The sequence below is a fragment of the Sander vitreus genome, chromosome 3 (assembly GCF_031162955.1).
Source record: "Sander vitreus isolate 19-12246 chromosome 3, sanVit1, whole genome shotgun sequence".
NCBI lineage: Eukaryota > Metazoa > Chordata > Actinopteri > Perciformes > Percidae > Sander > Sander vitreus.
In genome coordinates, this window is record NC_135857.1 from 18,966,695 (window position 1) to 18,992,864 (window position 26,170).

The 26,170-nt window shown below is 40.9% G+C and overlaps 1 protein-coding gene and 1 non-coding gene across 2 annotated transcripts; both read right to left on the minus strand.

The window, feature by feature from the left end:
• Positions 1-1,906: 1,906 nt before the first annotated feature.
• nox4 (NADPH oxidase 4) lies at positions 1,907-26,170 on the minus strand. The gene is made up of 18 exons (XM_078246357.1): positions 25,712-26,170; positions 25,148-25,243; positions 21,948-22,058; positions 21,538-21,622; positions 20,092-20,189; positions 19,749-19,776; positions 19,298-19,370; positions 17,808-17,888; positions 16,724-16,883; positions 14,946-15,110; positions 14,603-14,665; positions 13,723-13,783; positions 9,814-9,895; positions 8,319-8,438; positions 8,098-8,206; positions 6,227-6,295; positions 5,122-5,222; positions 1,907-5,007 (listed from the first exon to the last, which is right to left on the minus strand). The coding sequence occupies exons 1-18, from the start codon at positions 25,766-25,768 to the stop codon at positions 4,887-4,889; spliced, it is 1,680 nt and encodes a 559-aa protein (XP_078102483.1). The 5' UTR covers positions 25,769-26,170; the 3' UTR covers positions 1,907-4,886.
• Positions 5,617-5,688, minus strand: trnad-guc (transfer RNA aspartic acid (anticodon GUC)). Its single transcript has one exon. It is a non-coding gene; the product is annotated as a tRNA-Asp (tRNA).

Genomic DNA, 26,170 nt, shown 5'->3' on the forward strand with positions numbered 1-26,170 from the left:
CAGTAGGTCTAGTTAATGCTACTACAAAGTCGATGTTGTTTGACAAAATATCATTTCTTAAGTATACGCTTGACTATGAATGATATACAGTATGTTTGTGATAATAACGTAAATTGTGCCAGGATCGGAAATGCGGGAAAATGTTCCCGCTTACTTTGTGCAAGTAATCAAGATATAATAAATAGAAAATCTCTTTTATTTCAGACTTTGCCTTGTTATTTAAAAAAAAAAAGAGGACACTCCTGAAAATAGATATACAATTTTAGATATACAATTTTAATTTAAATATATTGAAATTTCAAATGCTAAATAAATGGTTGCTAATCACAATTTGAGAGAACATGGTTGTTTTAGTGACAAGAGTGAGTGAGAAATATCAAGATGATGATTCTTTGCAGAAACCTGTTGTTTCCAGTTTGGGCATATTAGAAATAGTAGCTGACTCTAAAACATAAGAAACTACTGCCGATGTAGTGTCAAGCTTACAAATACATTGTTATCAATTCCACCAGTATACTCATTTCTTTGTATCAGTAAAAAACAACACTTACTTTGTTGAGAAATTGCCAAAGCCCTGCAGAAGTGTTTCACATAACATAAAATAACTTTAAACAATATAAATAAATTGGAAAAACAACTATCTAAGAATACTGGCTTGAGGTGTAGTGTAGGTTTGCTTTGTATAAAGATAGATCTTTGATATACATACACGAACAGTGAACATGTAGTTTAAACAACAAATGAAAACAAACTGAATCAAGTGTCTATTGTAAGTCCGTTTTGGTTCCACTCTTCTCCTCTGATGAAAGCAAATCACTGCAGTCTCACAGACCAATCAAACATTACTGTCTTTGTATTACAAAAGGTACCAGCTCAGACAAAGGAAATGTTTGTTCTCTGAGGTGGGACTCTAAAGCAACATTTCCCTCTCTCACATTAGGTGCCAGCATGAGAAAACAAATTTACTCCACAGAGGGGTGTGTGTCAGGGAAAAGATGAAATCCAGCAACAACTTTAGATCAATCAAAGTGTTATGACTATAACTTATGTTCCCTGAACTAGAGGAATGAGGTACAACATATGTAGTATGGGATATATCACACCCCACATGACCTAGCTTAAGACACCTCTAAATTAGCCTGTTAAGGCAGATGATCTCTGGTGCCTCACATACTGTGTGTTGTACCTCATTCCTCTCCTTCAGGGAACAAAAGTTATAGTCATAACATTTTGTTCTCTTTCAGTCAATTCACTCGGTACAACACATATAGTATGGGACATATATTCAAGGCCCCACAGTGCAGCCTTCGAACCAGAGTAAAACCTTCAGCAGTTCTGTGCATAAAAGACCCAGCAGAAAGGACAGAATGAGCCACCAAAGGGGCTGTCACATCCTAACTGTAAAACCAAACAAGTGTTCAGTGATGACCAACTGGCTGCAGCACAGATATCACTCACAGATACCCCTTTACAGTTTTTCTCAGTCACTTTGGTGCATTTCTTAGATCAAAAGTGCAATTCTTGATACTACCACAAATTCCAAATCATCTAGTCACTTGTGCACATCATTAAAGCAATTTCTTATTCCTTTGAACAAATTGCAATTGCTTTTGTACATATTGCAATTGATAATGTACAAGTGTCAGCTTTTTTCCACATTTTCAATTGCTCATGTCATGTTGATCAAAATATAGTAGATGGTTCTCTGTTGAATAGTCTTACCCCTCAAAACATCTAGGCATTAGTTCCTTGCATAAGCCATTACATGCAAAATTGTTGAACTATTTGTCATAAACTGTCAAGCATAGTTTTACACATTTCTATTAGACCTTTTGTACAAAACATGAATTGATGAATCGTGCAGGTGAAATTGACCCTCACTCATGAATAGTATAGTATAGTATAGTGTTAGTTCAACCAATAATCAACCAGTTGTCTAAATTGCTCAAAGGTGCATCTCATGAACAATCAATTGGCAAGCATATATAGACAGACCACAACACAGAGTTGCAATTTTCCAATAATGGATGGACCAGGAAACGAACAGGGTCAACAGCCAAGAGGAGGAAGAAGAGGAGCAAGGACGCGTGGTGGAAGCCAAAATAGAGGAAGAGGACATAGGCGCATATCTGATGACATAAGGGCCACTATTGTAGACCATGTTGTCAATCATGGCCTTACAATGGCTGAGGCGGGTCTTAGGGTGCAGCCGAATATTGGGAGATCAACTGTGTCCTCAATAGTTCAAACGTTTCGAAGAGAGAACAGGTATGTCCACCAATGTACAGTGCACTGTTACTGTATAGAAGCAGTATACTGTATACTTCCTACAATGCTTCATATTACAGTAGTCCACTTGTATTTCACAGCATACAGAAATATACTCTATACAGATACATACTGCACCTTACATGCACCCACCTGTATGTTTTACAGTAAAATGTGTGTTCGCATAGTTTTTGTCTATGTGAAATTGTGCGATGCATCACTGCATTTTTCCCCCACATAGGACTGCAAGATTACCTCAAACCGGTGGCAGAGGACGCCTTTTCACACCTCGACAGGAGGAGGCTATTTGCACCATGGTTCGAGCAAAAGACTCAGGGAAATACAAAGGACCATTATAGACGACAACGATGTCTTTGAACGGTTAGCATCTCAACCATCGACAGGGTGCTGCATAGAAACCAGATGAGTATGAAACAGCTGTACCGTGTACCATTCCAAAGGAATGAGGACAGAGTTAAGGAGCTACGGTACCAGTATGTACAGGTAAAACATATATCTATGCAACTACTTTACAGCAACATTTTATAGTGATACATAGTACAGTAAGCATAAACTGCACACATTTCCATTGCTGTGGAAGGAACATGGAATATATGTACATTTTATGTCACTATTCCTTACCAAAACAAATTCAACTGTGTGTTCTGGGATATAGCATATAATGGAGTTGGAATCAAGTGAACCCTCTCACAACTTTTTGTATACGTGGATGAGGCTGGCTTCAACCTGACCAAATGCAGAAGGCGGGGTCGGAATATCATCGGTCACAGAGCTACTGTGGATTTGCCAGGCCAACGGGGAGGAAATATCACCATGTGTGCTGCTATTTCGGAGCATGGCGTCCTAACCCATATCCCCCTTATAGGGCCATGCAACACCCAGCATCTACTCAACTTTTTAGAGACTCTCTACAGGGCTCTCATCCCTGATGATGAAAGGGGTCTGTGTAGAGAGGATTTGCTAAATATGTGGTCATTTGTGATAATGTGAGTTTCCATCGATCAAACATCATAAGGCAATGGTTTGTGACCCACCCGAGGATGCTCATAGAATTCCTCCCACCTTAGTCACCATTCCTTAACCCAATTGAGGAGTTATTTTCAGCATGGAGGTGGAAGGTGTACGATCGTCAGCCACATACACCGATGACCCTGTTGGCTGCAATGGATGCAGCATGTGAGGACATCACAGTAGACGCCTGCAGAGGATGGATAAGGCATTCCAAAAGATTCTTTCCACGTTGCATTGCAAGGGAAAATATCCGGTATGATGTAGGTGAGAATATGTGGGCCGACAGACAGGAACGTCTGGATGTGTAGAGACAGCACTAGACTTTTTTTTTTCCTTTGTGCCCCTTGTCTTTTTCTTACTGTAAATTATTTTGTTTTTTTCATAAAGTAGCACTAGTAAAAGCTGTGAAAAACTAAATCTTTCAATCAATAACCCACATACAGTAATACGTAAATAGTACTGTTGAAATTGAAACATGCCATAGAAGTGCAGCATTTTCAATACAGTAACTGTCATCCAAACTGTAGCCTAAGTTTACATCAGGTAATACTGTCAAAGTACACAGTTACATTGACAACATGCCTAAACATTTTGACGACCTTGTTCGTGAACAATGACTCAATGACTTATCATTCTGATGACACTGACATGATCATTGGCATGAATATTTACTTTTGAGAGAAGTACTGAGGATTTTTAGTGACTGACTAGCTTTAGAAACATATCTATTGTATATTGCAGTTTGTACAAATTGTTCTGAGAAATGCACTTATTATTTTGCACGTTAGGGATGATGTGAAAAATGCACCAAAGCGACTGAGAAACTGTAAACAAAGCCCATGATGTTGCCATGCACCTGGTCAAATGTGCCCTCACACTGTGAGGAAACAGAGGACCTCTGCTGCTGTAAGCCAGAGGTCTATCTAATAAGGCCCTTGGCCTTGTCATGCAAAGAGAAGCCGCAGACAACTTATTTTTCACCTGTTTATGCCTGGTGCTCATCCCGAGACACACCGCATGTCAAAGCGAAATCAAAATCAGCGCTCCATAGGCAAACAGGGACCATTAAACTAACTGTTAGCTGGCGAAACAGAGCTAACTGGCTGCAGCCAACAAGCCTATCTCGGCAGCGGTGTTCTTCGCGAGGTGAAGAGTGTAAGAACTGAAGGATGACCATGCTGATGGATGTGTATATATGTGCAGGCGGGGCCTCACATTCATCACCACACGCCATCTGCCTTTAAAGGCGTGAAGAGAGGTGTCTTCAGGTAGGTCATGCAGGGCATGAATGCCCATACTATAAGTGTTGTCAGAGTTAGTTAGTTTAAGTTTTTCTCAGAGGTTGATTGGATCAAGCTTCAGTTGCTTCAATCAGTTGGGGGTAGGGCTGGTCTGTAGAGAGGAACAGGCCTCATGCTGCATGTTGAGGTCTTGTCCTCCTGGGCCTTTTATGACCATGGGCAGGGATGCATATGAAACAATAATATAGTCTGTGAATATTCAAGTTCTTTTAGCCAGTTTCAAATGGCAAATGGCAAAGTTTATTTTTAGTGAGGTTGAAGTGAAGAACCAGCTCGGATGTTTGATCAGCTGAAGGACTCCTTGTTGAATTCAAAGGTTGTTCCAGAGGATCGGGCTGAGTTACACAGTCTATGGAGGGTCCTGGAGATGCCCTTTGGTCCACAGCAGAAAACCCCAACTCTCTTACTGAAACCACAGACAGAGAGAGAGAGAGAGAGAGAGAGAGAGAGAGAGAGAGAGATAATAGATGTTATAACACTGGGTTCATACTCCACCCCTGGACCTTCCCACTCTACTCACTGCTTATTGGTCTTCCCAATCTCATCGAACAGTAACTTCCACTTGGGTCGACCAACCAGCACCCTCGAGGTGAGTGGGCGGTACTTGTCCTCAGATATGCCCTGGAAAATAAGGTAGATAACAAAAACATCTTTTGTCATTTCAGGGCAGTGGAAACAAGCTGTCAACACAACACTGACATACTATCACTTTTTAAGTTGATAAAGTTTTTTAGCAAGTTGAATATGTAAATCAGTAATGGAGGAACATTATCGATTATAGATTTCCTGCCTTTACTGGACTCGCTTACAAACTAAGATTATTAAAGCTAAATGTCTGTGCAGAGGAAGAGCTGGAGCCATCCCAAATCAGGAACATGAAACATAAACTACACTGAGTGTTTCACAGTCAGTAGTAGTTGTGCTTCCTTTGACAGGCCTCTGATTCATGACAGACTAGTTTTACGGCTCCTGGTAAACTTGGTCAGTGTGCAACGGACTCTGGAAAAGTGTAACTCTCCCCGTCGGGGAATTGAACCCCGGTCTCCCGCGTGACAGGCGGGGATACTCACCACTATACTAACGAGGAGCTGCTGTGAGGCAGTCACATGACCAAACAAATAGGAAGCAACACAGGCCTACACTGGAGGAAATATTAGTAGCTATTTACAGTATGATCAAAATATGTCCAAACTGTTTCTAAATTATATCTCTGTGGCCTTGTATTTCTTTTTACAGAAACTGAGACAAGTAAGCATTTCTATCAACATGATGTCTCTAATTCATGGTCTCTAATGGCTGTTTACAGCAAGAACAGATGAAAAGAGTTTGGGTTTAAAACAAGTGGATTACTATAAAAGTGCTCACGCAGAAACAATTTGAGACAATAAATACTGTGTAGTTCAGAGAGAGAACAGACAGCCAACAATCGAAAGACAGTAAACTCAAAAGAAGACTTTGGACTTTAATGTGCTGTAGCTTCTCTTTCTGTCACATACTGCCTTCTAGTGGCTTAGGTTTTTACGACTGACAAATAATGGATCAATGAAGAGATGAATGAGTGAAAGATGAACATAAAAAGCTAGACAGTATGTGTGTGCGCGCGTGCATGCGTGTGTCACACTTACCTGCAGGTTGTCTGCCTGACTGACATACAGTTTCAGATTAAAGTAGTCCGGTCTGTTTTCCTGCCAAAGCTAAATGACAAACACATACATGGAAATGTGTTTTAGTGATGCTGTGATGCCTTTGGTCTAATTCATCAAAGTGATATTTAGGATAAAATGCAACATTTATTCCTTGAAACAGGAGAGGTAAAATTTCAACAGAGGGCATAGAATACAATAAACCTGAAACTGATGACTAGTGTTTATTCAGGTCCCTGACATTTCATTATTAATATATATTGTAAGAAAAAAAGAATTGCCTTAATTCTCCCTAGGGCATGTATTCTGTTTGTTTGTTTGTTTATTTAGGATCCTCATTAGTTCCTGCATTGCAAGTTCTATTCTTCCTGAGGTCCTTACAACTCACTTGAAAATGTGGCAATGCAATAAAAAATACACATGACAACATCATAATAGGGGTGGTACGGTTCATGAAAAAACATCCGAACCGCTCGGTTCGCATGTCTCGGTTCGGAGCGTATGTTCGTCGGCACACTGTTAATATGCACTAACCACTTACTGCCGTAGTTCCCACTTTCGACACCTATGTTAAAACACTTACTGGAAACGACGAGGGGGATGAGCAACATGAACGCAACACATGGCAGCTGATTGGACGAACGCGTCACGTGGTTCTTGCTGCTCCCGAATTTCAAAACAGACTCTAATGGCGTCTCGTTCTGAATACGATCTCGTATTTTACGAAAATAGTTCACCGAAAAGTGTTTCTGAAAACATTTTAAGCGAGAAATAGGCCCTACAGTTGCTGAATCTGTCCGTTTTTTTGATCGACAAAGGTCAGTTTAAAAGATTTTCGTCAGATTTTGAGAGGCGCCGAGCCGACCGCTCCTCAGGTGGAGTGTGGAGTGCTGCAGGTCACGTCACATGCAGAAATGTCAAGTGGGAGAGATGAGGAAGGCTGCCCGGAGTTGGAGGATGCACCAGCGTCGTATATAGTCTGGTGTGTGGGAACATTTTGGATTTCATGTTACCTATGATGACAGCGGGAATAAAACAATAACTAGAACTGCCACTGTATGCATGTATTGTGCAACATGCATTCAATATGCTAATTTTAGCTATATATCATATGCTGAAGTATATTTCTGGAGTGTTAAAGATTAAAAGAAAAATAACAAGAACCGTACAGAACTGAAAACCGTGACCCTAAAACCGTGATACGAACCGAACCGTGGATTTTGTGAACCGTACCACCCCTACATCATAAACAATAAAAAAATTAAAATTATAAGACAAAAACTAAACATACGCTATCATTTCATGACACAACTCATATAAAATAACAAAATACACACAAGGACAGACACATAGGCAGCACCACCAGTGCAGTCATCGGGCATTCCTTACATTTAGGTTGAACACATTGTTAAGACTGTGCACTGCTGAGTGTTTCAGTATGCCTGTAAAGATGTTCCTTGCAAAAAAAACACACAAAAACAAACTCGAAAAGCTTTCTTTGACCCGACTGAGAGCAAACACACACAGAGATGGAAAGCTAGCCCCCTAATAGGTATAATAGCCTGTGGCAAGTTGATTATCTTTGCTGGTAAACTTGCTTAACTTAGTGTAGAAGGAGGTGCATGCACAGACATTTTGAGGGGCAGTGGCTCAGTTCAAAAATGCAAAATAACTACTTAAGTTATTTCAGAAAGTGAATCTTCTGACCCAATCCTAACATTCAAGCAATCAAAAAACACTGGATGTTGGTCAAACAATTACCACGCTGATTATGAACCAAAGTTCAAGTTCATAAGTCAGACATGTTTAATTAGTATAACATGTAGGCTATAGCATGCAAAATTTGTCCTGACCTTGTGATGAACAGCACACAGCAGCTCAGCAAACCAGTAGAAGGACTGGACCTCCCTGCAGACCCACACAAAGTACAACCTCTGCAACCTGAAACCCGTCCAGCCATCACTGGGTGTACAGCAGGGAGGAGGAAAGATAGAAAGAAACATATGAATACTTGTACAAATTGTTCATTTGTTCCGGATGCGATGTTTGTATGTTTTTTCTTTTCATAACTCACAGCAGAGCATGCAGCACGCAGGCGAACGGTGTGACTCCTATTCCACCCGCGACACAAACACTGACGCTGTAGTTAAACACTTCCTCTGATGGACTTCCAAAGGGACCATCCACGTAAAGCCTGAACATACCGTACAGTATGGACAAAAACACAAAAGACAATTAGCCAAGAAACTGGACAAATATACACAAATATATTTATACTTTCCCCTCAGGGTCAAACACACATAAGCAGATAAACATCCTGCATTTGAATTCCCACAGACTGGGTGCAGCTTGTCTGATCCCCCAAACACACACACACACACAAACAAACCCGTCATCTCTACAACAGCTGCTCAAACACTTGTGTCACCGATAACACACACACACACACACACACACACGCACACATGCACCCACACACAAATCACCAAGCATAGTCACACCAGAGCATTTCTCTGCATTGAGAAAGTACACACAAATATGATCAGACAATAATACCCATGAAACTGAGCCCAGAACATGGTTAGTAATGCTACAGCAGCCTTTACACACCCCAACACCCACCACAGGGCCAAGTTAGGCTTTACTGACACGTAATGACAAGCACTGTGGTCAGTAAAAATATCGGTTTGACAGCTTTGAAGTTATCTGAAAGCCAATTTTTTCAATTGTGATGTAGCTTGGCTAGCAGTTTCCCCCTGTTTACAGCCTTTGTGCTAAGCTAGGCTAAACAATTTGTGGACCTAATTCCTAACAGAGATGAAGCTTGTATCAATTTTGCAGATATTGCATATTTTCCAAAATTTCTGACTGTTCTTCTTGCGTGTTGAGTAATATCACCTGCACTCATTTTACCCACCACTTTATTGGTGACATCTGTAAAAACAAACCCATCGTCATCAATTCAAATGATCTTAAAGTGCCGATTTTATAAAAGATAAGATAAGACAGACTTTATTAATCCCACACTGGGGAAATTCCCTTGTTACAGCAGCTCAAAAGAAAAATTCACACACATCAGAATAACACAAATACACATTAAATAGACAGGAAAAAATATACAAAAAGTATAAGAAATAGAAAAAAATAGGATTAGAGTTATATTTACTTATTGATTACCCTGTTATAAAAAACACTAATTTTGAAAGAAATTAAAATGAATTTAGTATCCACTAGTTGCAGTATATCAGTATATGGAAATGAACCCTAACCCTTCTGACCGTAAGTGGGCATTGTTGTACACCTCGGTCAACTTAACAGAGGGAGGGGGGTTGGTGGTTTTGATGGTTTGTTTAGCTCTGGTTTACTGTCACAAAACAAACTCTCTATCTCTGCCTCTCTCTCTCTCAAACACAAAGCAGGAAGAGCACAGGGTCAGAGGTCAGGAGGTCGGAACCACTGACCCCTCTGTCATTCTAAACCTTCATGAGAAATTATGTCAGCCACATCACTCACACACACACACACACACACACACACACACACACACACACACACACACAAAAACGTACTTGGGGTATCTCCTCTGTTGCACCATAGGAAGGATCTCCAAGTCTATCCTTGGTTCAGGAACTAACAGCTGTGTGAACCGCTCTGAGAGGAGAAGAGGAGAGGTTTTGCATTTCACATTATTTCATCCACTGATCTAACTCTCTAAGAATGGACAGTGTAATAAAGATTTTAATGCAAACAGTACTGTATTTCCATATGTGGATATGTCTACACATTCCAAATCAATGCTTTCCAAGGTCCACTAAAACATGTCGTCATGACAGATTAAGGTGTGTGTGGATAAGTACGGTAGCAAGTGGAAATGAGTGTACATGCTCTTGCATATGTCGCAGTCTCTCAAAGGCTACGACTTTCTTTAGAAGTAAGTCCTTTTTGAGTCTGCTGCATAACAATGCAACTTACAGTCAAAGACGTGCAAAAAAATAATAGTTTTTGTCATTTCCGTTTCTGACATACTGTATATACATGTAAAGTGTGTGTGACTTAAACACAGCAAGTTGGGAGGGTCAAAGTCTGTTGACTGTGTGCAGAGGTGTCAAAAGTATTCACATTCATTACTCAAGTAGAAGAATAGATACTAGGGTTTGAAAAGACTTCTGTAGAAGTTCAGTATCAACTCAAGCTTTTTACTCAAGTAAAAGTGTAAAAGTACTGGTTTCAAAACTACTTGAAGTATAAAAGTAAAAGTAATGTAAGGGGGAAAAAATGCCATTAAGGACAAAAGCTTAGCCCCCACAGAGGCCTATAGCTAGTGCACTACCCCACCTCCACAAAAAAAAAGGAAGCACCTTGTTCAATTGTATTTGTCTGTTCAAAAATATAAAACAATAAAAAGTTGATCTTAAAAAAAAAAAAAAGGAGCACAAGGCGACATTAAAGAACGGCTTGTGTTTTGCTAAGGCCACAGGGTCAAAATTAAATGATTTATTAAAAATGTAATAACAATAACTTATAACAATAACTTATTTCAGGCTGAGTCTGTGTTTTTCAGACAACGGAAGCTACAGTCTGGTGTTACAATCCTCTACAGTGAAATACAGACACGTTTACACTGTTTAGGTGTCAGCATTTTAACCATGTTTAATCCAGCTACTAGCTAGCGGTAGGCTAACGTTACCTGCTGCCAACTGTAGTGTTAGCAAAGAATTTCTAATAAGGGAAGAAGTTCCACTCTCTTGTTACTTCCGGCTTCTGAACTGGTTGCAGTTCCACCAGAGTTCCATATAGGAGGCGCTCACAGGCCAGTGCAGAATGAATGGCGGTCTATGGAGCTATACCCCTCAAAATCCACTTTTCTCAGGATATCATTTTTTTGTCTAGTAATTTGAATGTTGCATTCGAAAGGGGAGGCTAAGAAAATACACACTGCTGGGTGTTAGATTTTTTTTAAAGTCGCTTTTTTGTTCTAAAAAGCCTTTTAAAATGTCAATGACGTCATACACATATACGGCCAGAGATACTGCTTTACGGCAAGCTCTTTTTTCTCTCGAGGCATCGACAACACAGCTGACAGGTTAACCTCTCCCCTTATGTAAGTGGCACCTAATAAGGCACCGAAATCCGCGTTGCTATTCGGTCCGGTAGATAACGGTCGTTGGCACTGGTACCGTATTAGCACCAGGTCTGTGCAGGTGCGATGGATCGCGTACAAACCAATAGGGTGTCGGAATGGTATATGTTTATACTTGTCATCCAACCACAATCAAATTCACTCTATCCGGATGGCGCGATTTATCTGGATAGGGTTTTTTTCGTGTGTTTTTTTGAACGATGACAAGCCGGAATGAAAACAAGCCGAACTGAAATAGGAGTGACGAGGCTATTTTTAAAATGTAAGGAGTAGAAAGTACAGATAATTGCGTGAAAATGTAAGGAGTAGAAGTAAAAAGTCTGCTGTAAAACAATTACTCCAGTAAAGTATACAGTCAGGTCCATAAATATTGGGACATCAACACAATTCTAATCTTTTTGGCTCTATACACCACCACAATGGAGTTGAAATGAAACGAACAAGATGTGCTTTAACTGCAGACTTTCAGCTTTAATTTGAGGGTATTTACATCCAAATCAGGTGAACGGTGTAGGAATTACAACAGTTTGTATATGTGCCTCCCACTTTTTAAGGGACCAAAAGTAATGGGACAATTGGCTGCTCAGCTGTTCCATGGCCAGGTGTGTGTTATTCCCTCATTATCCCATTTACAAGGAGCAGATAAAAGGTCCAGAGTTCATTTCAAGTGTGCTATTTGCATTTGGAATCTGTTGCTGTCAACTCTCAATATGAGATCCAAAGAGCTGTCACTATCAGTGAAGCAAGCCATCATTAGGCTGAAAAATCTAAACAAACCCATCAGAGAGATAGCAAAAACATTAGGTGTGGCCAAATCAACTGTTTGGAACATTCTTAAAAAGAAAGAACGCACCGGTGAGCTCAGCAACACCAAAAGACCCGGAAGACCACGGAAAACAACTGTGGTGGATGACCGAAGAATACTTTCCCTGGTGAAGAAAACACCCTTCACAACAGTTGGAACAAGAACACTCTCCAGGAGGTAGGTGTATGTGTGTCAAAGTCAACAATCAAGAGAAGACTTCACCAGAGTGAATACAGGCGGGTTCACTACAAGATGTAAACCATTGGTGAGCCTCAAAAACAGGAAGGCCAGATAAGAGTTTGCTAAACAACATCTAAAAAAGCCTTCACATTTCTGAAACAACATCCTATGGACAGATGAGACAAAGATCAACTTGTACCAGAGTGATGGGAAGAGAAGAGTATGGAGAAGGAAAGGAACTGCTCATGATCCAAAGCATACCACCTCATCAGTGAAGTATGGTGGTGGTAGTGTCATGGCGTGGGCATGTATGGCTGCCAATGGAACTGGTTCTCTTGTATTTATTGATGATGTGACTGCTGACAAAAGCAGCAGGATGAATTCTGAAGTGTTTCGGGCAATATTATCTGCTCATATTCAGCCAAATGCTTCAGAACTCATTGGACGGCGCTTCACAGTGCAGATGGACAATGACCCGAAGCATACTGCGAAAGCAACCAAAGAGTTTTTTAAGGGAAAGAAGTGGAATGTTATGCAATGACCAAGTCAATCACCTGACCTGAATCCGATTGAGCATGCATTTCACTTGCTGAAGACAAAACTGAAGGGAAAATGCCCCAAGAACAAGCAGGAACTGAAGACAGTTGCATTAGAGGCCTGGCAGAGCATCACCAGGGATGAAACCCAGCGTCTGGTGATGTCTATGCATTCCAGACTTCAGGCTGGAATTGAATGCAAAGGATTTGCAACCAAGTATTAAAAAGTGAAAGTTTGATCTGTCCCATTACTTTTGGTCCCTTAAAAAGTGGGAGGCACATATACAAACTGTTGTAATTCCTACACCGTTCACCTGATTTGGATGTAAATACCCTCAAATTAAAGCTGAAAGTCTGCAGTTAAAGCACATCTTGTTCGTTTCATTTCAACTCCATTGTGGTGGTGTATAGAGCCAAAAAGATTAGAATTGTGTCGATGTCCCAATATTTATGGACCTGACTGTAGATACCCAACATTTCTACTTAAGTAAGGTAACAAAGTATTTGAACTTCGTTACTTGACACCTCTGACTGTGTGTGTGTGTGTGTGTGTGTGTGTGTGTGTGTGTGCGTGTGCACTCATGGAAAATGCAGTTTTCCAAAAAGACAATAAAACTGTGGGAACCATGCATACAGTACATAAACAGTGCAGCATTTGGCATGTAGTTTTCCCGATACGCATCCTCCCCAGAGAGAAAAGACAAAATGACTTGCATCCTGTCAACTCCGATAGGGAACAGAAAATGTGTGCATGTGTCTATTTGTCTGTCCTTTTATCTGTGTGTTTCTGCACATGTAACCGTGAATGCGCACTTACCAGTCCAGTCTCCCACGACTCGGAGATGGATGCCAAAAGTTTTTTTGTTCTCTGTAGGACACTGCAGGGAGTTAGAGAGCAGACAGTGAGTTACAAAGACACACACACACACACACACACACACACACACACACACACACACACACAACCCAATGAATGTCCACAGTACATAGCTACAACTCTTTTCATTAAAAAGTCATGTGCATGGACACACACACACACACACACACGCACGCACACAGCCTTCCTGTTGGCAGACGGCATTACTAGCCTCAGGGGTCTGTCTGCTCTCTGTCAGAGTGATTCCCTGTCCTCCTCCTCAAAGCTCCATTAAACACCAGGCATAGACATGCACAATCTGTGTGTGTGTGTGTGTGTGTGTGTGTGTGTGTGTGTGTGTGTGTGTGTGTGTGTGTGTGTGTGTGTGTGTGTGTGTGTGTGTGTGAGATGAGATGAGCCTATTCCTGTATGCTGACTGAACAGAAAGTTGTCTGTTTGTCTTCTGCTTTTGTCTCATACAATCTGGACTAAATCTGAAAACATCAACAATGTGAAACAGAATACTAACGGACGGCCCAGCTGTCATTCAAGTGCCAGCCAGCAGCAGAGGAGGGCGGGATGTTGAGATAGACAAAGAACTGCATGTTCTTTGCCAGGTGGAAGAAAGTTTAAGAAACTGTAAAAACCTGTGTGTGTGTGTGTGTGTGTGTGTGTGTGTGTGTGTGTGTGTGTGTGTGTGTGTGTGTGTGTGTGTGTGTGTGTGTGTGTGTGTGTGTGTGTTTGTATATGACTGTGTGTGTGTGTGTGTGTGTGTGTGTGTGTGTGTGTGTGTGTGTGTGCATTGTGTCATGAGTGAGGAATGTGTTGCACGAAGTCATACCGTTGTGAGCGTGAACGGATGGTTCTCAAAGGAAGAGACACCTGGACAGTTAAGAACAATATACTGAGAAAGAGAGGGAAGAGATGGAGAGACAGCAGGACAACAGAGAGACAGAGAGAGAGAGAGAGAGAGAGAGAGAGAGAGAGGGGGGGGGAGAATTAGAGAGGGAGCATGTGGAGACAAAAAAGTGAGAGGAACAAAGGTGGAAGCACAGAAGAAAGAAATAAAGTTATAGCAGAGGAATTTATATTCTCCTCAAAAACATTATATGATTTATCAAATAGTAAAGTGATAAAATTCAACTGAGATGCAACAAAAAACTAGACATGTCATGTGTTCTCACCTGTCCAGGACGAGCTTTGAAGTTCTTCTTCAACATGCGCAACTCAATGACATCACATGGGTGCCTGATGACTGTCACTATGGTGACAGGGTCGCAGCTCCGGATGTAGCGGTAGAAACGCTCGGCACAGTAAAGACAAAGAGGACCGGACACCCAAAGCCATGTCTACAAATAGACAAAGAGAAACACAGACTTTCTACATCATGTGAACACTTAATTACCCAAAAAGGTAATGGGAACAGTTGTTAAAAGTACAAAAGAACAAGAACAGTTTGATGTGATGTTTGTTGCCTTGTTTCCACAATTTCTTTGGTGAGTACATTGTTACAGTAGCAATAAAACTGTTGATCATAGCTACAAAAATAAACCATAAGTTGTAGCAAACTGTAGTTTTCCTTTAAGGCTGGAACGTGCTTCTCTGTCTACACATATGGGAACGTTTATCTGGCATTATTCTTCCATACTTCTACAGATTTTAGACTTAACATTAATGTTATAAAGTCTTTTTAGAAAGTTGGACCAACCACCCACTTTGTTTGACACGCAGGGCCGCACAACGTGTTGAGAATTGGTTACCCATAACACCTTTCTCTGCACAGACCTGCAGTAAGGTTCGCATATACGTATATATATATAATAAGTGTAAATTTCCATTCACATGGATCATCTCCTCTGAAGTGAAGATGGATTCTTGCTGTTCTTGTACTGAGCAGCTGAAAGTTGAATATGATGGAGTCATGTTACCTAAATATTTCAGTACATCAGCTTCTGTCGACATGCTTCAGCTAGCACATGCAAGATAGTTACCCCTGTTGCTTGCCTTATAATCACACCAGATAAACTAAAACTAAGCGTATATTAGCTATTTTCTATGTGTGCGAATGTTTATACATATTTGAAAACAGATACAAATAGACAATGCATTAGTAGTCTACTTTAATTAGCTAAATCAATTACCTTAGTGTTAAATTTGGATTTTAAATAGATGTAACTGCAATGTAACTTTGCAGCTATTTTGCCACCAATTTATGCCTACTTCTGTAGTTCTTTTTACCAATTGAACACATCTAATTGTCAGAAATTCCTACTTGAAATTACAACAGGAGGCTGACTTAAACATTTTTTCCCACTAGGCTGCTCATTATTACGATCTGTGTGATATTAAAAGAGTGCAGCGTACAGGAAGTGTTGGGAATCTTATGTTGTATCAATTGCTGTCATTCAAGGCTTTCTCATTCTCCTGTCCCTCCGTCTGAATCAAACTCAGCAAAGAGAATATATTCGTGAGAACAAATGAGAACTCTCTCCACTTTCTAACACAGTGTGTGGTGTTTCTGTTTCATTCTATTGGCAGTTACCTGTGGCAGACTAATTGCTCACAACTCCTGTAAACCCTGCAGAGCACAATGAGGTTTAAGGGGGATTTTATGAAACCAGCCCGTTGCTTAACGACCATGTGCAAACACATAATCACACACGCAGGAAGAAACACACAAACGCAGGCCTTGATGTAGAAAGAGGATACCTGCCCCTCCCTTACAGCACTACACCTCTAATAAACGGGACCAACTCCCTCTAACACCTCCCAAATACTTGTAACACACATGTACAACACTTACACACCCTCTGCAAGACAGACACACACTTACAGGTACGAACACTTCCTTCAACATGCACACAAATAAATATGAATGCAAGGATACACGTAATAGACACACTCACACACACACACACACACACACACACACACACACACACACACACACACACAGACAGACCTGGGGGTAGTGGGGCTGGAAATGAGCCTCCTCTCCGCATCTCCTCTCTTCATCCTCACCCTGCTCCAGCTCCTCGCCCTGCTGCTCTATGCTGCTCTGATTGGCTCTGAGGCAGCCAGGAGGGTGGGCCTCTAAGTTGGTCTGATACTTCAGAGCTCCTCTAATGGAAAGGACAAGAATCAAGGTGATGTTAGTTTGGTTATTTTAGAGTAGCATTTAGGATTTCTGAGGTGTGGTTATTGGTAGTGCAATAGGAACATTTTGATCTCCTCTTTACTGCCATATTCGGACCACATCATATAATAAAACCCATGCATTTTTCTTGTATTATCTGCCTAACAAGTCAATATCCTGATATAGTAATAATATAGTGATTTTAATGACACTGCGCATTTAGTCATTCAAAATGTACAAAGGCATGGAGGGCAGGTGTACTGGAAACTTGCCGGTAAAGTTAGTGTGATTGTGTTTGTGTTTTGTGTGTTCAGCCTGTGACCACAAATGTGACCTAACAAGAAATTGCCATCAAGAAAATATTTAAAACAAATATTGCCATTTGACATAGGCATAGAAGTATAGATACAGGCTGTTAGTTAATACAACTCAACCACACTAAATACAACAACACAACAAACTGCAAAAAGAGAACAGGCATGTACAAACAAACCCTGGTTCTACAGTTAAACAGCTGTCAGTGGAGGCATTCCTGCACCCTGATTTCCCATGAAAAACTTCACCTATATTTTGTCAGAACAAGAATTGAAATGTAATTTCATGTTGAATATGTCAATAACATGAAATTATTTGAATGAAGAAAGTCAGTATTGCATGGTTTCTTGAAAAGCAGTCATTTTGTCAGTGAGTCCAAAGTAGCTGATGGAAATTTAGAGCTGTCTCCAGCTGTCAGCGTGAGTCTCCAATATTTGCCGACATTCGCATGTGAAGCAAACTCTTATCTTGTCTTTTGGACTCAGTGGTTGGGATGGAGACAAACTGTACTAACAGTGCAGAACAACTCCCTGACTCATGCAGAGATAAACCCACATACATGCACACAGATTTAGTGTTAAGCGCTGAGACCTACCCGACCATGTGCACCATGAGGATGATGTAGAAGACAATGAAGAGGTTGTGTGTGTACCAGAAGATCTCATAGTTGGACAACCTGAAAAAAAGCAAAAAGAACAACATATAGGATTATTTTCAAAGAAACTCTTACTTCTAAGTCCTACCAAGGATGTTTTAAAAGCCAAAATAGATGTAAATGAGGAATAATTACATTGTAACATATTAGGAAACAAGAAAACGAGCAGGGACAACAAAAGAAGAAAGCGAGGTCCGTTTGTTCAGGACCAGACGTACAGACTCCTAGCTCAGAGCCTGAGTAAGCAGGACATCAGAGGTCAATATTAAAGGGGTCATTACACACAACGATCCCCCCATAAACACTGCAAGCAATGAACATCATCAAACCCTGTATTCATCCTCTTTTACTGCAACTTCTTTCATGCTTGTTTTCTTGAAGCATACCCTGTTTCTGTACAGGGATACCACAAGAACTGAGCAGCATGGTTCATTTTAAATCACAATATATGTGTTCGCCCCTGTTAGGTGGTCATTGCCTCATAATCCAGACGTCAACCTCAGAAAACTGATAGGGTTGTGCAGAACTTAATTGAAACTGACAAATTTTTAAAGACTGGTGCTCAAATAAACAAACCAATAGATTTAGCTGAAAATCATTTTCCAGAACCCAAAGTTCAATACCAAATATAGAAAATGTTATGACTTGTAACCTGTACAACTACATTTGCAATTAAACTGCCTCTGTTCTCAGTAGTGTGCTACAACAATCTTTTTTAGTTTTTGGCCATACAAGAGACTAATATATTCATATAGTATATGTATTGCATTAGAAAAACTAGATAAAAGCAGCAAAAAACAACTTGAGAAGCATTTTTTCTTTTCTCATTATCTCACTGGATCATTGTGACTCATTATGTAGGTACTCTTAAGCCTCCATCTCACCGCTCCAGCCACTTACCCTAACTCTGGTGGTCTGGAAAAGCCTCTTATAGTACAATTACTGAAGAAAGCAAGGGCAGTGCATGAGCACACACACTTCAAGTCTCACACACCTGCATGGGTTACACACAAATACACACACATACGTACATGCGCACATGCAGAGTGGGTGACCCACTATGACCTGAGTAATGACAGAGCGGTGAGTGGAACACTTAGTGAAGATTTGCTCTGAACAGACCTCTGTTAGCATGTCTCCTTATGGTTTCCATCTTGCATTTCTCTCTCACACACAAGATGAACTCAGTAAGAAAGACAAAGGCAAACAAACATGACACAAAGGATACACATAGAGGCAGAGACACATATACATAAGCACCAACACCGTGGTTGTATTACAGTAAGAGAACTGGATGCAAGGCTCCAATGTGGCTCCCATGTACAGTTGCTCACATGTCAAACAAACCAAAAAGGTTTTCTCTTACACATATACAAAGTGATTTTCTAGGCTTTGGGAAACTTTTACAAATGGTGGTTTGGCAGACCTACCGTACGCAGTAGGAGGAGGATGTGAACATCAGGAAGAGGATGAGAACCAACAGGACGCCTGTGACTCCTGGGACTGAAGACAATCAGCCAATTAGAGAGCAAAGGCAAAGTTAAGTTAACATCCCAGGACACATACACGGGAGACACATGTAAGGGGAGATGCCTGCTCACTATGATATTCCCACAATTTTAAAAAGTAAACAATTTACTAATAAGCAAGGAACCAATTTGTTTTCTACAAAGCCGTATTTCCCCATTAAAACAGCAAACACAGGGAAGAGAAAGAGAGGACGAAACACAGCATGACGTCCTCCTCTCTTCTTGGCATAAAGCCACTCTAATCAGCTACACATTTACCACGTTCATTGCTACACAAGTAAAGACATTCCAGCATTCACATGCATACACACACCTCTGGTCTATATACTGTATAAGAAAGAATAGTTCTTACTTGTGGTCAAAATGATCAGTTTGGGGTCCTGTAAAGACAACACAAAAAATACATAATTTCCCAATTTATGCAGCGTAGAGGTGAGGTGCAGGATTAATACTTCTCCTGCTCTCTTTTTCCAACTACTTCCGTCACTTTTCGTGTGTGCACTAAACACCATGAATGAATGCCTTTGAGGAGATTGTCCACAGTGTTTGGACGACATGTTTTGACCTTACGGTCAAGGTAAGATTTGGGGTTAGACATGTCGTTGTGATGGTTATGGTTAGGGTCTATGAAATGCATCAAGATTAGAGCGTCCTCACAAGTATAAAGTATGAATGTTCAAGCATTTGTGTCTCACCTCTCCTCTGAAGCGAGCCAAATTGAGAGCAGGAAAGTCATCTGAGTAGCTCACACTAAAGTTGACGACATTAACCAGGTGTGCAGACACGTGTACAACTACAGAAGAAGAGAAAGTTTGGCACAATGCTGATTTAAAACACATATTTTGTGTGCATAGATACCAGCAGACATACAGAACAGCTCCTTTGCCTTAAACACACATACACACAATTATAGAGGTCAAAATGAACTGCTAGCGGATACTCAAACAAACATCTCTTTGTCTGTTCAGCAAAAAGTCAGCAAAACATTCTCCTGATTCACTGGCACACATACATACACACACACACACACACACACACACACACACACACACACACACACACACACACACCTCCCTGACATCATAGGCTAACCATGCAGCCGTTCAACAGCTGATGGAATTAGAGGGTGTAATCATGAGACACAAGGGTCCTTTTTTCTCACTCACATCCTTTCTCACTCCCACTGCTTCCCACCCGTCTTTCTCCACCCCCCTCTCTCTTTGTCTTCTCTATGTCTCTCTCCCATCCCTGCTGTCTCTCTGTATTATTTGTCATTTGTTGTCTCAGAACTGTGGAACTCCGCTATTAGAACATGAGAACTTTGCCTAAAGGGAAGAAATCTTGGCCTCTGCTGCTTCAATTTTGACCATGCCTTTTTAAGGCGTACCTTTTGATTCCAATTTTATGGAAATAAATACTGAATCCCTTAAGAATGCTATCTGGTGGAGCAGAAATGCAAGTTGTTAAACATTTTTATTCAGAGGTCCCTGCTCAAATGTAAAGTTCTTAGAAACTGTAAAAACCTGCTTGGTATTTGTAGACAAAATGTTTTGTCTCTACAGAACACAGTGAGTGTTACATCCCAACACTCATCAGCCACTGTCAAGATGTAACTACTGAATGAACAGGACCTATGTACAATGAGTGGATCACTGCGAGGAAAATCACACAGGATATGGTTATATGTACGTAGGTGGCGGGTGGTGAGTGCTGAATTAGGTTGTCTTTTTCCTGAGGAAAAGAGAGTCAGGTGTTACTGTACAGATACAAATCCAGGCTTCTTAGAATAAAAAACATGAATGAATAAGAGGAAGAAGCCTGTAAAGCAGAGACCCAGCGGACCCACATCTGCTTAAAACTCCCATGATGTCATGAGAGGAGACTCACAAGAGCAACAACACACACGCACAAACACACACACAACTAGACAGCAAAACCACACATGACTAGCTGGAGGGACATCCCAGCTGGTACACCAGGAATGCTGAGCTGGCCTGGGTCCATTTATCCACACTTCACACACTTCACACACACACACACACACACACACACACACACACACACACACACACACACACACACACACACACACAGTGATACATGAAGAAATATGAGCTGTGGTGGTAAGTGACAGTTTTTACCAGAGAAGATGCAGATGGCTACTCCACATGCCACATGAAAGGTCTTGCTCTTATCCAGCAGTCTGCGAGTCTCTCGGCTCGATACCTGCATGAGTATGTGTATTGTAACACAGACAATAGTATTATCTTAAAATATTTATATATATATATACACCTTTAACACACCTAACTCATTTCAACTTATCCTCTTACCCTTCCTACATTTAGAATGGATCTTTACCAATAATGCACTAAAATGATAACAGTTTTTATGCATTTTTACATAGAAATCCTACAACTTTGCATCTTTCAAAGTGGCATAAACAAATACTCATGGCATTTCCCTCAACTCAATAAACCTTTTCTTCCCATCCCTCTACCTTTCCTACCTCCCTCTTTCCTCACTCCACACTCCTCAGTCTCTTTCTTACCGTGTGTGTTCCTCGGACAAAGGTGAGCAGGGAGCGACACATGGGCAACAGCACCAAGCTGCAGTTCAGGTTCAGCACAGACGCAGAAGCCCTGCTGATGCACAGCCCTAGCTGGGAAAGACAGACACACACACACACACACACACACACACACACACACGTTAGGCAGGTTTCTGAAATGAGCCCTGATGCAGCAGATGTGAAGTAATAAGGGTCTGCCGGATTAAGATACACACTTTTGAGCCGTTTCTATTCAGATCTGGACTATTTAATGTGCGCACAGAGGGCTTGAGGCATGACTACCCTGCTACACAACATCTTTGTCCTTCTCAGTATGGCGCTTGTAATCATTCTCCTTTAGGTTTCTCTCTGCTGAGGCTTTGCTTTTAAATAGAACACTAATTTAGTTTTTTTAGGATGATGAAACATAAAGGACTGCTTTAGTAATTGTTTAAAAGAAAATTTTGAATATCCTTAAAAAAAATCAAAAAACCAAAATAGTTTTATATTTTAAAAAAATAGTTTATTATTACTACTGCTTCCTACACAAGTAACTCTCTAGTTGCACTATTGAATTCAATGAAACTGTCTGACAAATATATGAATGTCTGAATAATTCTGTGTTTTCCTACTCCAATAAACCAGGGTTTTTTAAAGTCTGACACTGCGGGCCTAGCCTAGCTTTTAAATGTGTTGGTTGTTACATTGTAGTTTGTTGCTTTACAAAGAACAGTGGATGTGGGCTGTTTGACATTTGGCTACCGACACTACAACACAGTGATTAAACAACTAATGTCCAATTTGTTGTCTTCAATGTTTATTGGTGTGCAGACTTGTTTTATATTATGAATGACCCTGACGCTTTCCATACTATTACTGCAACCCACAGTGAGTACAGGATCATCGTCATCAAAGCTGAATGTGGACAACAAATATGTGTCCTCCTTAATTCAGTGGTTGTGTTGTGTTTTATGTGAACTTAATTGCTTGAACCTGCAGTATTAGGTATTTTGGCCAGGAAGTGGAAACCAGTTGTGAACATAACATTGAATGTAACATTGATAACATTGTGAACACAACACGGCTTCTGAAATACAAGAATGGAGCACACAAACAGGTCAAAATGAGAATCTACATATAGCAGGTCAAGGTTAACACCAGCGTACTTTAAAGTCTGATACCTTTACCCTTTAAAACTTCCCACGCATATTCACTCAACACAGCTTCCCAAAGAAAAGCAGCTGATGGCAAAACCACAAGCAGGAGATCTGATATCCTGCATTCAATACACCCCCAACAGCCCGATAAACCAAAGCACATGCGCACAAATACACTCACACACACACATTGAACCATACAGGTGAATGAGATAAGTAGCTTTTTTTAAGTTAAATCTGAATTCCCTTCAACAGCATTAAAGCTTTAAAATGCATCCCTATTTTGCATGTGCACACACATGCAGATGCACATGCGTACACACATAAACTTAAGCCCTCTGGCAAGGCATTCAGTCAGAGCCAGCGGCATGCCCACACTTGCCCCTCTCTCCCTGTGCCTCCCACTGTACATGAATAGCTCACACATGCTGCTTATTTTTCCTTTTATTTAATATGACACACACCTTTCTTTCAATTGATTTACATATTATATTTTCTTCACTGACATAATACAAACACAGGTCTTGAACATTGGGGAGCAAATAGCTGGTGAAGAGCAACAGGCAGTGTGCGAGCTTAGAAAGTCTCAGGTGATTGGAGAGGAATGTCAGTGGCATTTGTATTTTGAGATTTTCACCGAAGACAAGGATTCTCTCACACACACATACACACACACACACACACACACACACACACACACACACACACACACACACACACACACACACACACACACACACACACACACAAACAAACACACACACACACAGACAGAGATACCAACATGAACTTGTGACAACAATTACACTGATGCTCACATGAGTCAACAAGCATCAAAACTCCTGATTCTGTGTGCCTAGGCTCATGTCACTATTGGACTGGCCCGTAGAGTCAGCCAACCTGTGAGCATGCACACACGCACGCACGCACGCACACACACACACACACACACACACACACACACACACACACACACACAGAGCTGGCTAATTGCTATCATAGAGTTCAAAGTCAAAACTCATACTCATTAGACCTGCATGTGACAGTCTACCATCTATCACAATACCAGCTACTGTGATATAAACAGAAGAAGCCAGGAGCAGCTTGTTTCTTCAAAAACAGAGATTCATGAACAGAGAGTCTGATGGTTGTCATCTGGGAAGTCACTTAGAAGTGTAACATGACCAATTTTGGGGCCAATTTAGTGACTATTTATTCTCCATGAGTGTCAGATTTTTCTCCTTAAATGTAGCTTTTACAGAAGCTCTTCATTGATTTCCCTCAATCTGTGCACCCTGCACTGGCTACCAGTGGTGGCTCGAATCCAATTCAAGTCAGATTTCTTACACTTACACCGAATCATCTTAATTTTGTGTCCGCACTAATTGGTGTAGTTTCACACAACTTTGCATCTATAAATTGTGGAATGTTGCATTGTGGGATTGTTTGCCGAAAGTAGTCTACATGCAGATACTCAAATGAAATGGCTGAGGTTAAATATAGTAACTATATAGAAAAAAGGGAGTCATTTTAGACAGAGTAGGTCTTTTTCACAGCAAACATTTTGAATTGTGATTAGTAAGAAATGCACAGGTGTTACATTAATAATAATAAGAAGAAGAAGAAGAAGAAGAAGAAGAAGAAGAAGAAGAAGAAGAAAAAGAAGAAAAAAAGAAGAAGAAATTCACATTTTTCACTCTGCTTGGTATTAATGAGGCTTGACAGTGTGACATTGAGCCAGCATGCACAATACCAGGACCCCAAATTCAGCCATTGTTTATTTTATTGTTTACACATGTGCTTTTCCGACTGTGACATGTAAAAGAAATTCTACCATAAAAACTACATCAGCATAATCTAGTACATATAATAAGGGTTTTGGTGGTAGTGGCAGTTATTACGTTTTACTAACACCGTGTGTGGGATTGCAGGTAGCAATTTGAATTACAGACTATAACCTTTAAAAACATTGAGTATTAAGTATTAAGACACACAAGGAAATTAATAAATGCATTGTGCAGATGTGAATGTGTCAGGGCTTACCCCGAGCATCTTGTAGAGGTAGTGATACTGCTGTCCAGTGTAGTACAGAAGGAATGTCTTTAAGAAGAGCCAAGTGTTCACTCCCAGCCACAGCATCTATACACACACACACACACACACACACACACACACACACACAGCACATGGATGTACAGTGTAGTCTTAGCTACAGGATATTCATTATCAGGACATTGTCAACACATAGAATAACATCTCTAATGTTTTCTGCTGGGCTTGAAACATTCAGGATTTACATTTTATCTTATAACACAATATAAACACATGGCATATAAAGGTTGTAGTAGGCTGTGTGGATACAGCACATAAAGTACAATAACCTCACAATAGAGCACTGACAACCTGACTAACAGTGTGTGCCTCTTCAGGATGGAAGTTGGTACAGAACTTCGTGAGCATAACTTGCTTGTCTTGAGAAAAGAAAGGTGTTGCAACAGCTCACGAGCAGGCAAAACAAACATGTCCATGAACAGCCTACGATATGAGTGGAGTCGAACAGATGAATGTAAAGATAAGATGCTAAATCTCTGACAAAAGTTTCCCTACCAGGACCAAGTGCTTTCCTCCCTCGTTGGCGACCCAGCTCCGCACCGACACAACCATGATGCCTTCACTGATTCTGAAGCTGCCTAAACCTTTTTCACCAAAGCCTCGGTGTGGCTGAGAGGTAAAGTATCGTTCTCACTGCAGCTCTGTACCGGGCACTGTCTGTCTGCCTGTGTGCAGCGTCCACAGACCGGCCGGAGTCTGCTCCGTCCCCCCGGCACTCCTCCGTGACGCCGCTGCTGTCTGCTCAGAGCGCAGTTTGACTTTTCATCCCCCACAAGTCTCAGCGTTGAAGAGCGGCCGTCTGAAACTATCTCCTCATAGCTCGCTTCAGTTTGTTTTACGGTAGACCTGAACGTTAAGTTGGCAGCGTCGTTAAAACATCTTGAATAAAAATGACTTTGGGGCGAATAAAGTTAACCGACAAACAGACAGGAGAACAATAAACCTCGTTCCTCA

What these genes read in the sequence shown, in the direction of transcription:
- nox4 (XM_078246357.1), bottom strand. Translation starts at nt 25,768, where the DNA reads ATGGTTGTGTCGGTGCGGAGCTGGGTCGCCAACGAGGGAGGAAAGCAC. An exon ending in ACTGATCATTTTGACCACAA is followed by an intron (nt 19,371 to 19,748) that starts GTAAGAACTATT and finishes GATTGTCTTCAG; the next exon opens with TCCCAGGAGTCACAGGCGTC. An exon ending in CAACAGAGGAGATACCCCAA is followed by an intron (nt 8,439 to 9,813) that starts GTACGTTTTTGT and finishes CGGTATGTTCAG; the next exon opens with GCTTTACGTGGATGGTCCCT.